The 15,630-nt window shown below is 43.3% G+C and overlaps 1 protein-coding gene across 1 annotated transcript; it reads right to left on the bottom strand.

Moving 5' to 3' along the window:
* Positions 1-476: 476 nt before the first annotated feature.
* On the bottom strand, positions 477-5,020 carry LOC124005760 (carcinoembryonic antigen-related cell adhesion molecule 20-like). Its single transcript, XM_046315277.1, has 6 exons — positions 4,917-5,020; positions 3,966-4,010; positions 3,234-3,482; positions 1,864-2,139; positions 1,454-1,729; positions 477-956 (listed from the first exon to the last, which is right to left on the bottom strand). Exons 1-6 carry the CDS (start codon positions 4,966-4,968, stop codon positions 865-867), a joined length of 990 nt encoding a protein of 329 aa, XP_046171233.1. The 5' UTR covers positions 4,969-5,020; the 3' UTR covers positions 477-864.
* Between the last annotated feature and the right edge of the window lie 10,610 nt (positions 5,021-15,630).

Below are 15,630 nucleotides of genomic sequence, written 5' to 3'. Positions count from 1 at the left end.
GGAGACAGCAGGGTTGTCTCTGCTCCCTACCTACCTCTCTGCCTCCCTACCACTGAGGAAGTACAGCTCCCGCTCAGCCCAGTCAAAACTGTTCGCTGCCCTGGCCCCCCAATGGTGGAACAAACTCCCTCACGACGCCAGGACAGCGGAGTCAATCACCACCTTCCGGAGACACCTGAAACCCCACCTCTTTAAGGAATACCTAGGATAGGTTAAGTAATCCCTCTCACCCCACCCCCCCTAAGTTTTAGATGCACTATTGTTAAGTGACTGTCCCACTGGATGTCATAAGGTGAATGCACCAATTTGTAAGTCGCTCTGGATAAGAGCGTCTGCTAAATGACTTAAATGTAAATGTAATGTAAATGGGAGGGACAGTACAGTGTACTCTGCTGGTATGTCTAGCAGTGGATCTGGAGGTATGCTGGCTACGTCAATCAAAGACCAAAGTTAACAACTCCATACAGAGACAGCTATCTATTACCACACTCATTTGGGAGTTTATTTTATCATCTCAACAACAACAAAGATCATAATAATACAGTACGTATTGCAAATAAGAAAATATTACATATATAACATCAATATGTACGTTTTGTTATTTTCTCATCGTTACCCACTGCATGTGGATGATAAACATAATTCACTGGAAACTTCCAATGACTCAACTATCATTATCCCACAACAGAGGAAACATTCTTATATCCTTATATTCTTACTCTGAGAAATGAGCATTCTTATTGGACAGGATTAAGAGTTTCAAAACGTTGGTTCCCGTTTTATTATTCGTTCTGAAGTTGAACCTGAACTCATTCAATGTTCTCCTCTGTCCTTCCCATCGTCTGTAGTCTTATAGGGCCCCTCCTAGGGATCCAGGAGGAACAGCAGTCCCATACAGAGGACCAGTCCTAAAACTCCACTCAGCCTCACTGTTTCAGATCCTGATACTGTGGGTCCTGCATGAGGGAACAATAACATGACTTCAGTCTGGGATTTTGGAGATGAGTATTTTACCATGTAGTACGCAGGTATTCTAGCTAGGTTAAAAAACAAAGCATTTCGATTTAAATATTTTGTTTTAACAGTACCTACAACTGGGTTTAAGCATGAGTTAATACATTTTGTATCAAGATAACTTGGTGATAATAGTGTAGGAATATTTAATGAGAGATATTATTATATAAGGCGAAGTGTAGTGTAGTTTTACAGTATGGTGAATCAGTTCGTTGGAATTGTGATAATCAATTACTATCTACCTTTATGCATGGCTGAATGAATGTGGTCAGTTCACCATTAAATCTGCCAAAGAGTAATCAGTCTCCATCCTGGGTTTGTCTAAAGAGTCATTTCTTTACGATCTAAAGAACCCTCAAACAATCACAAAACTGCCATTGCAAGAATTGATTCTGCAGTGAAGCTTAATTTGATCAAACATTAAAACGGGAGTGACTACCTGTGACCTTCACTGTCTTGGAGGCCTCTGCAGAGCGTCCAGCTGCTGTGTTCTCCACCACACAGGTGAAGTTCTGGACCGTACCAGGTACCGACGGGATCCATTTCAGGATATTCTTCCTCACGGAGAAGTAGGCGCTAGTAAGGATACCCCCCCTCAATGGCCAGCGGATGGAGCAGTCCAGGTCGACAGTGCAGTTCACCTGGCAGGTAAAGGTGTATTCCCTCCCAGGAAACACTGTGTCAGGGCCACTGATACTAACACTCCAATGATCAACTGTCAGTCAGCAAAGGAAGAAAATGTCAGCGAAATAGCTTTGCCTGTACATTTTGTTGAAGGAAAATTGGACAGGATCACCCATATTCACTGATTCTCTCAAATGAAGCGTAGGCGTTACATCTTATACTCACAGTTTAGCAGGTAGCCCAAGCTTATGACCTTGCTTTCAGCCATGTTTGCCATGGTCACCTCGCACTGATAGAAGCCACCATCAGAGGGCAGCAGGGAGTTGAAGTGGAGGGAGGTGTTGTGTTCCAACAGGTTTATCCTGGCGTCTGGAGCTACAACCTGGCCGTCTTTGTACCAAAGCACTGGCAGGCCTGGGAAGGAGCCGTTACAGTCCAGGCTGAAGGACTGGTTGAGAATGGGGAGAGAGAGCTGTGGGTTGAGCCTCACGGACACTGAGCCTGGAACACACAGAAGGGAGATCCAGAGGTGGGATTGGTGGGATGGTTAGGGTTAGGAATCTGAGGCATATTCAATCCGGGCAGAAAGCTGGTTTTCCATATTGTCACGGCCCCTCCTCTGCATTGCAGGGGCGGTTCCTCCTGAAGGCAGAGGAGGGTCATTAGTGATTGGAGCCACCTGGGCTCAGGGTATTTAAACTGCTTCACTAACCACTCTTGTCTCTCTCTCTGCTCCTCCAGGTATGATCCTGTTTTGTTTGTTCCTTTGTAGTTTTACTCAGTCAAATTCACACACACAGATTCACGCATCCCTGCACTTTACCTACACCCTACATTATGATACTTTCACACCTCATTCCTTTTTCTTTAAAGTTAATAGCTTGGGTTTATAATAAAGAACCTTTTTGATTGGCCTATACCTGTTCGTGTCCCCTCATTTTTGCCACAGGCTATAAGCCGGCCTGTGACAATATGAACTGAGTTCGGTCAGTCATTGTGGTAAATAAAGTTAGATGCCAATCGCCATATAAAGACCAAAGAGGAAAAAGCCTGGAAGGTGGAGAGGTGACTAGAAATGATTCAGTTGATAATTTTATGTGTGTATTAATTGTAGAGGACCTTGTGCATTTCAGGTAAAATAACAACTCAACATTTATATCCCAGGACAAATTAGCTGGAAAAAGCAAGCTAGCTAAATATGGCAAATTAGCTAGCAACTCCAAGCTAGCTAGCTAAATTGCCATAAATGTTTAATGCTTTTCGACCTGTCACCAAATTAATATAATTGGTTCAGGGTTTGTTTTGATACTTCAACCTGCGTGTCGTGATCGTGTTCAGTGTGGGATGGCGCACGCGCACGGCCAGTTTGAGTACGGTGTAAGGACAATGGACTATAAAGTATTCTTATTTTCCTTGGAAGGGGTTGACACTAGATTTAAAAATCTGTAAAACAGGTTGCAGTGGTGGCTGGAGTAGTGTGAGCCTCTGTAGCACAGTTGGTGGAGCATGACTCTTGCGACACCAGGATAGTGGGTTCCATTTCTGGGACCACATGCACGCATGACCGTAAATAAAAAACAAAAAAAATCTCTTACTTTTCACCTCCAAGATTGTGGTTATGCTCTTTGAGCTCCCACTCTCTGTGTTGACCGCAGTACACTGCAGCTCCACAATGCGGTCCAGACCGTCTGGGGTCCAGGTCAACTCACTCCCATTGAAAGTGCGCCCCTTCAGCAGCCAGGTGTAGGTGCATCCTGGGATGCAGTTGGAGGTACAGGTGAAGGTCGTCTCGTATCCATCTCTCACCCGACCCACGTAGGAAAGGCCTGTTAAATTAGGACCACCTGCAAGGGAGATTGATTTACTATACTGTTCATTGTTACAGCATAATAAGCCCATGTCACAATATTATAATAAAATAACAAACACAATGCCAAACACTATGATACTAAACATATAGTAAAATGTGTCTCCATATAATTGCGAGTTAACATAATTTCTTTGGTGGTAATGGTAAGAGATTAGAGGTAGTCTTTGGTGGTAATGGTAAGAGATTAGAGGTAGTCTTTGGTGGTAATGGTAAGAGATTAGAGGTAGTCTTTGGTGGTAATGGTAAGAGATTAGAGGTAGTCTTTGGTGGTAATGGTAAGAGATTAGAGGTAGTCTTTGGTGGTAATGGTAAGAGATTAGAGGTAGTCTTTGGTGGTAATGGTAAGAGATTAGAGGTAGTCTTTGGTGGTAATGGTAAGAGATTAGAGGTAGTCTTTGGTGGTAATGGTAAGAGATTAGAGGTAGTCTTTGATGGTTTCAGGTAGTTTGATACTCACTAGGATTAGGAGATGCTGCTGAGACACTGGTAGGATCAAGGCCTCCTGGAGATATATATGAGAGAGAGAGAGAGAGAGAGAGAGAGAGAGAGAGAGAGAGAGAGAGAGAGAGAGAGAGAGAGAGAGAGAGAGAGAGAGAGAGAGGGGGGGAGAGAGAGAGAGAGAGAGAGAGAGACAGAGAGGACGAGGAAAGATAGAGACTTCATTAAAGCGGCAATCAGCAGTAAAATCAATAACAAAGCTGTTTTTTACCGATCCAGGGGTGGGGCTGGAGATATCAAACCACTCTAATTCATAGACAGAGCTATGGATGTAAGGACTAATCATCCAATATATTAAAATTATAGTTGTGACCATGTTGTGAGGCTATACAGTTTGTTTGCATTTGCTTTTTTTTAAAACATTGGATTAAAACAAGCTTATTTTGGGGGTTCTGATGGGGAACGACAGCTGAACTAAGCTCATGAAGCATTTTTAAGTTATATTCTTCAAGAATCAATGGGTACATATCATTCATTCATTTACATTCAAGTCCAAAAATGGTGTAGCAGCTGCTGACTGCCACGTTAAGGGCATCATATACCTGGTGAGCTGTATCTGAATAATGTTGTTTGACTCATGTGAGTGGCTAACAATTTGCCCTATATGTTGTACAATGATCACACTGAAATTGTGACTTTGTGTGTGTGCATGTGTGTGAATGACTTTATTCTTATTTTTGTGTCAAATCGACATTTGCCGGCTCATCCGTTATGGAATTAATTGACTGAATGATTCAGTCATTTGTGTGTGTGTGTGTGTGTGTGTGTGTGTGTGTGTGTGTGTGTGTGTGTGTGTGTGTGTGTGTGTGTGTGTGTGTGTGTGTGTGTGTGTGTGTGTGTGTGTGTGTGTGTGTGTGTGTGTGTGTGTGTGTGTGTGTGTGTGTGAGAGAGAGAGAGAGAGACCCCTTACCTGTCAGTGTCAGTACCAACACAGTGTAGAAAGTCTTCAAATAGAATGCCATAGTATTTCCCTCCGAGTCTTCTACCACTCTCTGTGGCCACCCAAAATATGTGGACACCTTTATACCTTCATTAGTACAGGAAGTATTGTGTTGACATACTGTAATGTCTTGGATTTCAACATTTGAGTCACAAAATTGGGATTTATTCATACATTCTTTAGTCACGTCTCAGCCCTCTTGTGCTAAGAAACCTTGAGTAGAGATTCCAGGTTGCTAAAACATTTTTGTTTTCATTTCCTTACCTTACTCAAAGAGTAGGCTGGTTGAAATGATAGTGTGTACAGTAGTAAGTATTGGCAGAGTTCAGACTTGTGTAAAATGCCTTCCTTTGTCCTTCATGACTGCTGCTGATTCCAAAATGTCCTGTTGCCCCAAAGCAGAATGTTTCACTTGACGACCATCATTAGATGATTCAATTGAATCATGTGTGTTAGAGTTGGGCTGGAACAAAAGCCTACACATACCCTGTAGTCAACCCCTGTGGTTTGTGTATGATATCCCCCTGGTTAACTGGGTCACTGGAGTTCTTTACTGATCAAGTTCCCTGACCTCTTGGCAATACTGTGGTAGTCAGTAACTAAACTGACTGGACGTTACCGTCACTGTAATCTAGTTCCCCTGCTGTGTGCAGTAGCATGGGGACGAGGTTACCGTCACTGTAATCTAGTTCCCCTGCTGTGTGCAGTAGCATGGGGACGAGGTTACCGTCACTGTAATCTAGTTCCCCTGCTGTGTGCAGTAGCATGGGGATGAGGTTACCGTCACTGTAATCTAGTTCCCCTGCTGTGTGCAGTAGCATGGGGATGATGTTACCATCACTGTAATCTAGTTCCCATGCTGTATGCAGTAGCATGGGGATGAGGTTACTGTCAATGTAAAGTTGTGTAAGGTGTGTCTGAGCTGATGTGTTTGCGGGTGGTGTTACCAGGAGCCACCAGGGGGTGATCAGGCCTCAGTTTGTTGTAAGACCTACTGTTTCACCTGACCACGGACTGCACCATTAAATTGCCAAAATGCCACGTGTGTCCACTTTCATCAGTGCAGTCTTAACAACCTAACCATTACAAAACTTATATTCGGTATTGTACGACTCTTTCTGTGGCCACCTAAAATATGTGGACACCTTTATAGCTTCATTAGTACAGGGGGTGATATATTGACATACTGTAACGTCCTGGATTTCAACATCTGACTCACAAAGTTATATTTATTCATACTTTCTTGATTCTTTAGACAGAGCTCTAACTCCCCTAGCTCCACAATGAGATAGGGTGCAGAGCAGGCTGTTAGCCAGCCTGCCAGCTTAGTGGAGTCTGCCACTAGCACAATCAGCTATCCCCATTGAGACCGTGTCTGTGCCTCGACCTAGGTTGGGCAAAACTAAACATGGCGGTGTTCGCATCAGCAATCTCACTGGAATAAAGACCTCCTCCATTCCTGCCATTATTGAAAGAGATTGTGATACCTCACATCTCAAAATAGGGCTACTTAATGTTATAGATTCCTCACTTCCAAGGCAGTTATAGCCAATGGACTAATCACTGATCATAATCTTGATGTGATTGGCCTGACTGAAACATGGCTTAAGCCTGATGAATTTACTGTGTTAAATGAAGCCTCACCTCCTGGGTACACGAGTAACCATATCCCCCGCGCATCCCGCAAAGGTGGAGGTGTTGCTAACATTTATGATAGCAAATTTCAATTTACAAAAAACCCCTGACGTTTTCGTCTTTTGAGCTTCTAGTCATGAAATCTATGCAACCTACTCAATAACTTTTTATAGCTACTGTTTACAGGCCTCCTGGGCCATATACAGCGTTCCTCACTGAGATCCCTGAATTCCTATCGGACCTTGTAGTCATGGCAGATTATATCATTTTTAGTGACTTTAATATTCACATGGAAAAGTCCACAGACCCACTCCAAAAGGCTTTCGGAGCCATCATCGACTCAGTGGGCTTTGTCCAACATGTCTCCGGACCTACTCACTGCCACAGTCAAACTCTGGACCTAGTTTTGTGCCGTGGAATAAATGTTGTGGATCTTAATGTTTTTCCTCATAATCCTGGACTATCGGACCAGCATTTCATTACGTTTGCAATCGCAACAAATAATAACAAATAATCATCAAAAGTCGTGCTATAAATTTTCGGACAACCCAGAGATTCTTAGATGCCCTTCTAGACTCCCACCGCCTACCCAAGGGCATCAGAGTACAAAAATCAGTTAACCACCTAACTGAGGAACTCAATTTAACCTTGCGCAATACCCTAGATGCAGTCGCACCCCTAAAAATACAAATAAATGTCATGAGACTAGCTCCCCGGTATACAGACAACAGCCGAGCTCTGAAGCAAGCTTCCAGAAAATTGGAACGGAAATGGTGCCACACCAAACTGGAAGTCTTCCGACTAGCTTGGAAAGACAGTACCATGCAGTATCGAAGAGCCCTCACTGCTGCTTGATCATCCTATTTTTCCAACTTAACTGAGGAAAATAAGAACAATCCAAAATGTATTTTTGATACTGTCACAAAGCGAACTAAAAAGCAGCATTCCCCAAGAGAGGATGGCTTTCACTTCAGCAGTGATAAATTCATGAACTTCTTTGAGGAAAAGATCACGATCATTAGAAAGAAAATTACGGACTCCTCTTTAAATCTGCGTATTCCTCCAAAGCTCAGTTGTCCTGAGCCTGCACAACTCTGCCAGGACCTAGGATCAAGGGAGACACTCAAGTGTTTTAGTACTATATCTCTTGACACAATGATGAAAATAATCATGGCCTCTAATCCTTCAAGCTGCATTCTGGACCCTATTCCAACTAAGCTACTGAAAGAGCTGCTTCCTGTGCTTGGCCCTCCTATGTTCAACATAATAAATGGCTCTCTGTCCACTGGATGTGTACCAAACTCACTAAAAGTGGCAGTAATAAAGCCTCTCTTGATAAAGCCAAACCTTGACCCAGAAAATATAAAAAAGTATCGGCCTATATAGAATCTCCCATTCCTCGCAAACGTTTTAGAAAAAGCTGTTGCGCAGCAACTCACTGCCTTCCTGAAGACAAACAATGTATACTAAACGCTTCAGTCTGGTTTTAGACCCCATCATAGCACTGAGACTGCACTTATGAAGGTGGTAAATGATCTTTTAATGGTATCAGACCGAGACTCTGCATCTGTCCTCGTGCTCCTAGACCTTAGTGCTGCTTTAGATACCATTTAGATCACCATATTCTTTTGGAGAGACTGGAAACCCAAATTGGTCTAGACGGACAAGTTCTGGCCTGGTTTAGATCTTATCTGTCAGAAAGATATCAGTTTGTCTCTGTGGATGGTTTGTCCTCTGACAAATCAACTGTAAATTTCAGTGTTCCTCAAGGTTCCATTTTAGGACCACTATTGTTTTCGCTATATATTTTACCTCTTGGTGATGTAATTCGGAAACATAATGTTAACTTTTACTGCTATGCGGACTATACACAGCTGTAGATTTCGATGAAACATGGTGAAGCCCCACTGGAAGCCTGTGTTTCAGACATAAGGAAGTGGATGGCTGCAAATGTTCTACTTTTAAACTCGGACAAAACAGAGATGCTTGTTCTAGGTCCCAAGAAACAAAGATATCTTCTGTTGTATCTGACAATTAATCTTGACGGTTGTACAGTCGTCTCAAATAAAAAGGTGAAGGACCTCGGCGTTACTCTGGATCCTGATAACTCTTTTGACGAACATATCAAGACTGTTTCAAGGACAGCTTTATTCCATCTACATAACATTGTAAAAATCGAATATTTTCTGTCCAAAAATGATGCAGAAAAATGTATCCATGCTTTTGTCACTTCTAGGTTAGACTACTGCAATGCTCCACTTTCCGGCTACCTGGATAAAGCACTAAATAAACTTCATTTAGGGCTAAACACGGCTGCTAGAATCTTGACTAGAACCAAAAAATGTGTTCATATTACTCCAGTGCTAGCCTCTCTACACTGGCTTCCTGTTAAGGCAAGGGCTGATTTAAAGATTTTACTGCTAACCTACAAAGCATTACATGGGCTTGGTCCTACCTAATCTTTCCAATTTGGTCCTGCCTTACATACCTACACGTACGCTACAGTCACGCGACTCAGGCCTTCTAACTGTCTCTAGAATTTCTAAGCAAACAGCTGGAGGCAGGGCTTTCTCCTATAGAGCTACATTTTTATGGAACGGTCTGCCTACCCATGTCAGAGACGCAAACTCGGTCTCAACCTTTAAGTATTTATTGAAGACTCATCTCGTCAGTAGGTCCTATGGTTGAGTGTAGTCTGGCCTAGGAGTGTGAAGGTGAATGGAAAGGCAATGGTGCAACGAACCGCCCTTGCTGTCTCTGCCTGGCCGGTTCCCCTCTCTCCACTGGGATTCTCTGCCACTGGCTTACTGGTGCTCTTCCATGCCGTCACTAGGAGGGGTGCGTCACTTGAGTTGGTTGAGTCACTGACGTGATCTTCCTGTCTGGGTTGGTGCCCTCCCTTGGGTTGTGCCGTGGTGGAGATCTTTGTGGGCTATATTCGGCCTTGTCTCAGGATGGTAAGTTGGTGTTTGAAGATATCCCTCTAGTGGTGTGGGGGCTGTGCTTTGGCAAAGTGGGTGGGGTTATATCCTGCCTGTTTGGTCCTGTCTGGGCGTATCGATGGATGGGGCCAGTGTCTCCCTGCAGTAGTTTGTGTCGGGGGCTAGGGTCAGTCTGTTAAATCTGGAGTATTTCTCCTGTCTTATCCGGTGTCCTGTGTGAATTTAAGTATGCGCTCTCTAATTCTCTCTCTCTTTCTTTCTATCTTTCTTTCTCTCAGAGGAGGACCTGAGCCCTAGGACCATGCCTCATGACTACCTGGCCTGATGACTTCTTGCTGACCCCAGTCCACCTGGCCTTGCTGATGCTCCAGTTTCAGCTGTTCTGCCTGAGGCTATTGAACCCTGACCTGTTCACCGGACGTGCTACCTGTCCCAGAACTGCTGTTTTCAACTCTCTAGAGACAGCAGGAGCAGTAGAGATACTCTGAATGATTGGCTATGAAAAGCCAACTGACATTTACTCCTGAGGTGCTGACCTGTTGCACCCTCGACAACCACTGTGATTATTATTATTTGACCCTGTTGGTCATCTATGAACATTTTAACATCTTGGCCATGTTCTGTTATAATCTCCACCTGGCACAGCCAGAAGAGGATTGGTCACCCCTCATAGCCTGGTTCCTCTCTAGGTTTCTTCCTAGGTTCTAGTTTTTCCTAGCCACTGTGCTTCTACACCTGCATTGCTTGGTTTTTGTGGGTTGGGCTGTGTTTCTGTACAGCACTTTGAGATATCAGCTGATGTAAGAAGGGCTTTATAAGCCATCTTGTGCTGATGAACATTGACTAGAGATTCCAGGTTGTTCATCAATTATGTGTTTATTACTTGTTACCTTAAAGAGTGGGCTGGTTTAAATGATGCCACGGTACCTCAGAGAGTGGACTGGTTTAAATGATGCCACGGTACCTCAAAGAGTGGGCTGGTTTAAATGATGCCACGGTACCTCAGAGAGTGGGCTGGTTTAAATGATGCCACGGTACCTCAGAGAGTGGGCTGGTTTAAATGATGCCTCGGTACCTCAGAGAGTGGGCTGGTTTAAATGATGACTTGTTACCTTAAAGAGTGGGCTGGTTTAAATGATGCCTCGGTACCTCAGAGAGTGGGCTGGTTTAAATGATGACTTGTTACCTTAAAGAGTGGGCTGGTTTAAATGATGACTTGTTACCTTAAAGAGTGGGCTGGTTTAAATGATGACTTGTTACCTTAAAGAGTGGGCTGGTTTAAATGATGACTTGTTACCTTAAAGAGTGGGCTGGTTTAAATGATGACTTGTTACCTTAAAGAGTGGACTGGTTTAAATGATGCCACGGTACCTCAAAGAGTGGGCTGGTTTAAATGATGCCACGGTACCTCAGAGAGTGGGCTGGTTTAAATGATGCCACGGTACCTCAGAGAGTGGGCTGGTTTAAATGATGCCTCGGTACCTCAGAGAGTGGGCTGGTTTAAATGATGACTTGTTACCTTAAAGAGTGGGCTGGTTTAAATGATGACTTGTTACCTTAAAGAGTGGGCTGGTTTAAATGATGACTTGTTACCTTAAAGAGTGGGCTGGTTTAAATGACTTGACTTGTTACCTTAAAGAGTGGACTGGTTTAAATGATGCCACGGTACCTCAAGAAGAGTGGGCTGGTTTAAATGATGCCACGGTACCTCAGAGAGTGGGCTGGTTTAAATGATGCCACGGTACCTCAGAGAGTGGGCTGGTTTAAATGATGCCTCGGTACCTCAGAGAGTGGGCTGGTTTAAATGATGACTTGTTACCTTAAAGAGTGGGCTGGTTTAAATGATGCCTCGGTACCTCAGAGAGTGGGCTGGTTTAAATGATGACTTGTTACCTTAAAGAGTGGGCTGGTTTAAATGATGCCTCGGTACCTCAGAGAGTGGGCTGGTTTAAATGATAATAATAATAATAATAATAATATATGCCATTTAGCAGACGCTTTTATCCAAAGCGACTTACAGTCATGTGTGCATACAGTGGGCTGGTTTAAATGATGACTTGTTACCTCAGACAGTGGGCTGGTTTAAATGATGACTTGTTACCTCAGACAGTGGGCTGGTTTAAATGATGCCTCGGTACCTCAGAGAGTGGACTGGTTTAAATGATGACTTGTTACCTCAGACAGTGGGCTGGTTTAAATGATGACTTGTTACCTCAGACAGTGGGCTGGTTTAAATGATGACTTGTTACCTCAGACAGTGGGCTGGTTTAAATGATGACTTGTTACCTCAGACAGTGGGCTGGTTTAAATGATAACTTCAAAACTAGTATGTGATTTCAAATTTCAGTAAAATGCCTTCCTCTCTTGCCTCATCCCTTCATGACTGCTGCTGGTTCCAAAATGTCCTGTTGCCACAAAGCAGAATGTTTCAGTTGATTAATCAGTAGTTGATGGCTCTCTGTTTATCATATATGCATCACTTTAACCATATCTACATGTACATACTACTTCAATCAGCCCGACTAACCGGTGCCTGTATATAGCCTCGCTACTGTTATAGCCTCGCTAATGTATATAGCCTCACTACTGTTATTTTTCACTGTCTTTTTACACTTGTATTTATTTCCTTACTTACCTATTGTTCACCTAATACCTTTTTTTAGAAATTCCACTGTTGGTTAAAGCTTGTATTTCACTGTAAGGTCTACACCTGCTGTATTCAGCACACAAGACAAATAAACTTTGATTTTTTTGATTATATTGAATCGTGTGTTAGAGTTGGGCTGGAACAAAAACCTGCACACTAACCTGTAGTCAACCCCTGTGGTTTGTGTATGATATCCCTGTGGTTAACTGTGTCAAAGGCAAATTCCCTGACCTCTTAGCACAGTTGTGTGCTAAACTGACTGGAAGTTAACGTCACTGTAATCTTTTGCCCACTGCGCAATAGCCTGGGGTCAAGGTCAGCATCACTATGAAGGTGAATAATGACCGTCTGATCTTTTTATTTAACTAGACAAGTCAAATAAGACAAAATTCTTATTTACAATGACAGTCTACCCGGACGACACTGGGCCAATTGTGTGCCGCCCAATGGGACTCCCAATCAGAGCCGATTGTGATACAGCCTGGATTCAAACCAGGGTGTCGAGTGAAGCCTCAAGCACTAAGGTGCAGTGCCTTACACCACTGCACCAGTTGGGAGCCCAAGCTGATGTGATCTGATCTGGTGTTTCTGCAGGTATGGCCATCTCACCTGACTGCACCATAGACTAAATCTAAACTGGTTGCTATGCCACTCTAGTCTTTATGGAGCACATAAATATGACTCTGAAGAGTAAAGGTTGACATGTAAAGCAACAGGAGGAATGGAAATGGGGTTAGGTCCCATCACGATACATGTTGCAATTTACCAGCACATTGTAAAAGGGCTGCAATGCTGCATTATTCCTGGCAGTGGCTGTTGTTTACGCAACAATGACCTTTTATGGGCTTTGAATCCCTATTCCTCTCGCTCTCTCTCTCTCTCTTTTAGGATAGCATGAATACTACATGAGTTATTGAGAGAACGAGACCTTAGAATTTCCTTAGCATTTGCTGCTACTCATTTCTTAACTACACTTTCAGTAACTGCAGTCTATGGGTCTGAAATAAAGGTCATGTGTATATTTGGTCAAGAATGTTGCTTTTGTCTCTTCTCATGAAAAGCCACAAACAGTTTCGCAAACGGTTACACACTCTGCTGAAACACATGATGCAATTTGGCCTTCTGAAAGCAGATCTGAAGCAAAAGAAATGACAGTAATATCCTCAGGGGAGATCAACATCACATGCAGTATATATCTAGATTATTCACTGTCTATCATGGAAATTCTACTTCACCAACTGTTTTACAAATGTCATACTGCTAAACAGTTTAATCCACAGTCTCCTTGTGTGATGTCACATACTGTACAGTATGACAATACTGATGGACCTGATGGTATGGAAATCAAGGGTCCAAATGAAATAGAAGTAGGACAGAAGTTTACATTGATCTGCTCTGCCTACTCCAACCCACCAACTAGTTACACCTGGATGCACAATGAGACAGAGATACCTGGACATTCCCCTGAGTTCACTAAAGAGAAGAGTGAATACTCTGACAGTGGGGATTACACCTGTTCAGCAACAAATGATGTCACCGGAAACAAAACATCTGTGGTCCATAAGCTGTCAGTAAAATGTCAAGTTATCAGAGGTTTTAAAGACAATAGGAGATAGTAATTACATTTTTTGATGCAAGATGATTTACTCACATTACTTTTGCATTCCTAACTTGTTTTCAAATAGTGTCTTTAGTTGTCTTTGTTGTGTTGTAATTGTTACCCATTTGTACTGCATTGTGCAGTACTGCTTGTTCACTGTATAGCCTTTCATCTCTGCATGGTTTTGTCTCTGGTCTCTGCAGCAGAGGACTCTTTATCACCAGGTCTACCTGCTGGTGCCATCACTGGTACTGTGATTTGACGATTATTGGTTAGGGGAGGGCAGTCAGTGTTGCAGTGTTCTACATCAGGACAAATGGGTGAGTAAAACAACTTTTCAGTCAAACCAGTATATTTTCTATCACTGCAGCTGGTAGAAAATGGCTCTGTTTTTGTGAGGATCGACTCTGGAGACACGAAGCAGGTACAGGAATAACATTTAATAGACAACGGACATGAAACAGGACAGGAACAGCGTCTGGACAGGGGACAATATAACAACATCAATGCTGACACGGGGATGAAACAGGACAGGAACAGCGTCTGGACAGGGGACAATATAACAACATTAATGCTGACACGGACATGAAACAGGACAGGAACAGCGTCTGGACAGGGGACAATATAACAACATTAATGCTGACACGGGGATGAAACAGGACAGGAACAGCGTCTGGACAGGGGACAATATAACAACATCAATGCTGACACGGGGATGAAACAGGACAGGAACAGCGTCTGGACAGGGGACAATATAACAACATCAATGCTGACACGGGGATGAAACAGGACAGGAACAGCGTCTGGACAGGGGACAATATAACAACATCAATGCTGACACGGACATGAAACAGGACAGGAACAGCGTCTGGACAGGGGACAATATAACAACATCAATGCTGACACGGACATGAAACAGGACAGGAACAGCGTCTGGACAGGGGACAATATAACAACATTAATGCTGACACGGGGATGAAACAGGACAGGAACAGCGTCTGGACAGGGGACAATATAACAACATCAATGCTGACACGGGGATGAAACAGGACAGGAACAGCGTCTGGACAGGGGACAATATAACAACATTAATGCTGACACGGGGATGAAACAGGACAGGAACAGCGTCTGGACAGGGGACAATATAACAACATTTATGCTGACACGGACATGAAACAGGACAGGAACAGCGTCTGGACAGGGGACAAATTAACAACATCAATGCTGACACGGACATGAAACAGGACAGGAACAGCGTCTGGACAGGGGACAATATAACAATATCAATGCTGACACGGGGATGAAACAGGACAGGAACAGCGTCTGGACAGGGGACAAATTAACAACATCAATGCTGACACGGACATGAAACAGGACAGGAACAGCGTCTGGACAGGGGACAATATAACAATATCAATGCTGACACGGGGATGAAACAGAGAAAACAGAAAGATAAAGGGGAGCTAATCAAATAGTGATGGAGTTCAGGTGGGTCCAATGAAGCGCAGCTGCACGTAAAGATGGTGACAGATGTGCGTAATGATAGGCAGTCTGGCGCCCTCCAGCACCAGACAGGGGGAGCAGGCGTGACAATTTCATATTGATTAAAACTGGTCACAAACAGGACCTGGTTGTATTTCAAATGCACTGTAAACTGTAAAAAGCACTTCAATATTCTGTTCATTTTCTAAACAGCAACCTTTCAATGTTTATTTCTTGTTGTATACAGAACCAATGCTGAGCTAATACATCAAGAAGATAAGCATACCGTATCTCCAGTTTTACAGGTTGTTATGGTATATCTAGTTACTAATGTTTTTAAATGTTTGTTTACTCCATTTATGTTTAGTCAATTAGCAG

This window comes from Oncorhynchus gorbuscha, linkage group LG19 (assembly GCF_021184085.1).
Source record: "Oncorhynchus gorbuscha isolate QuinsamMale2020 ecotype Even-year linkage group LG19, OgorEven_v1.0, whole genome shotgun sequence".
NCBI lineage: Eukaryota > Metazoa > Chordata > Actinopteri > Salmoniformes > Salmonidae > Oncorhynchus > Oncorhynchus gorbuscha.
This window is presented reverse-complemented; position numbering and strand designations above follow the sequence as displayed.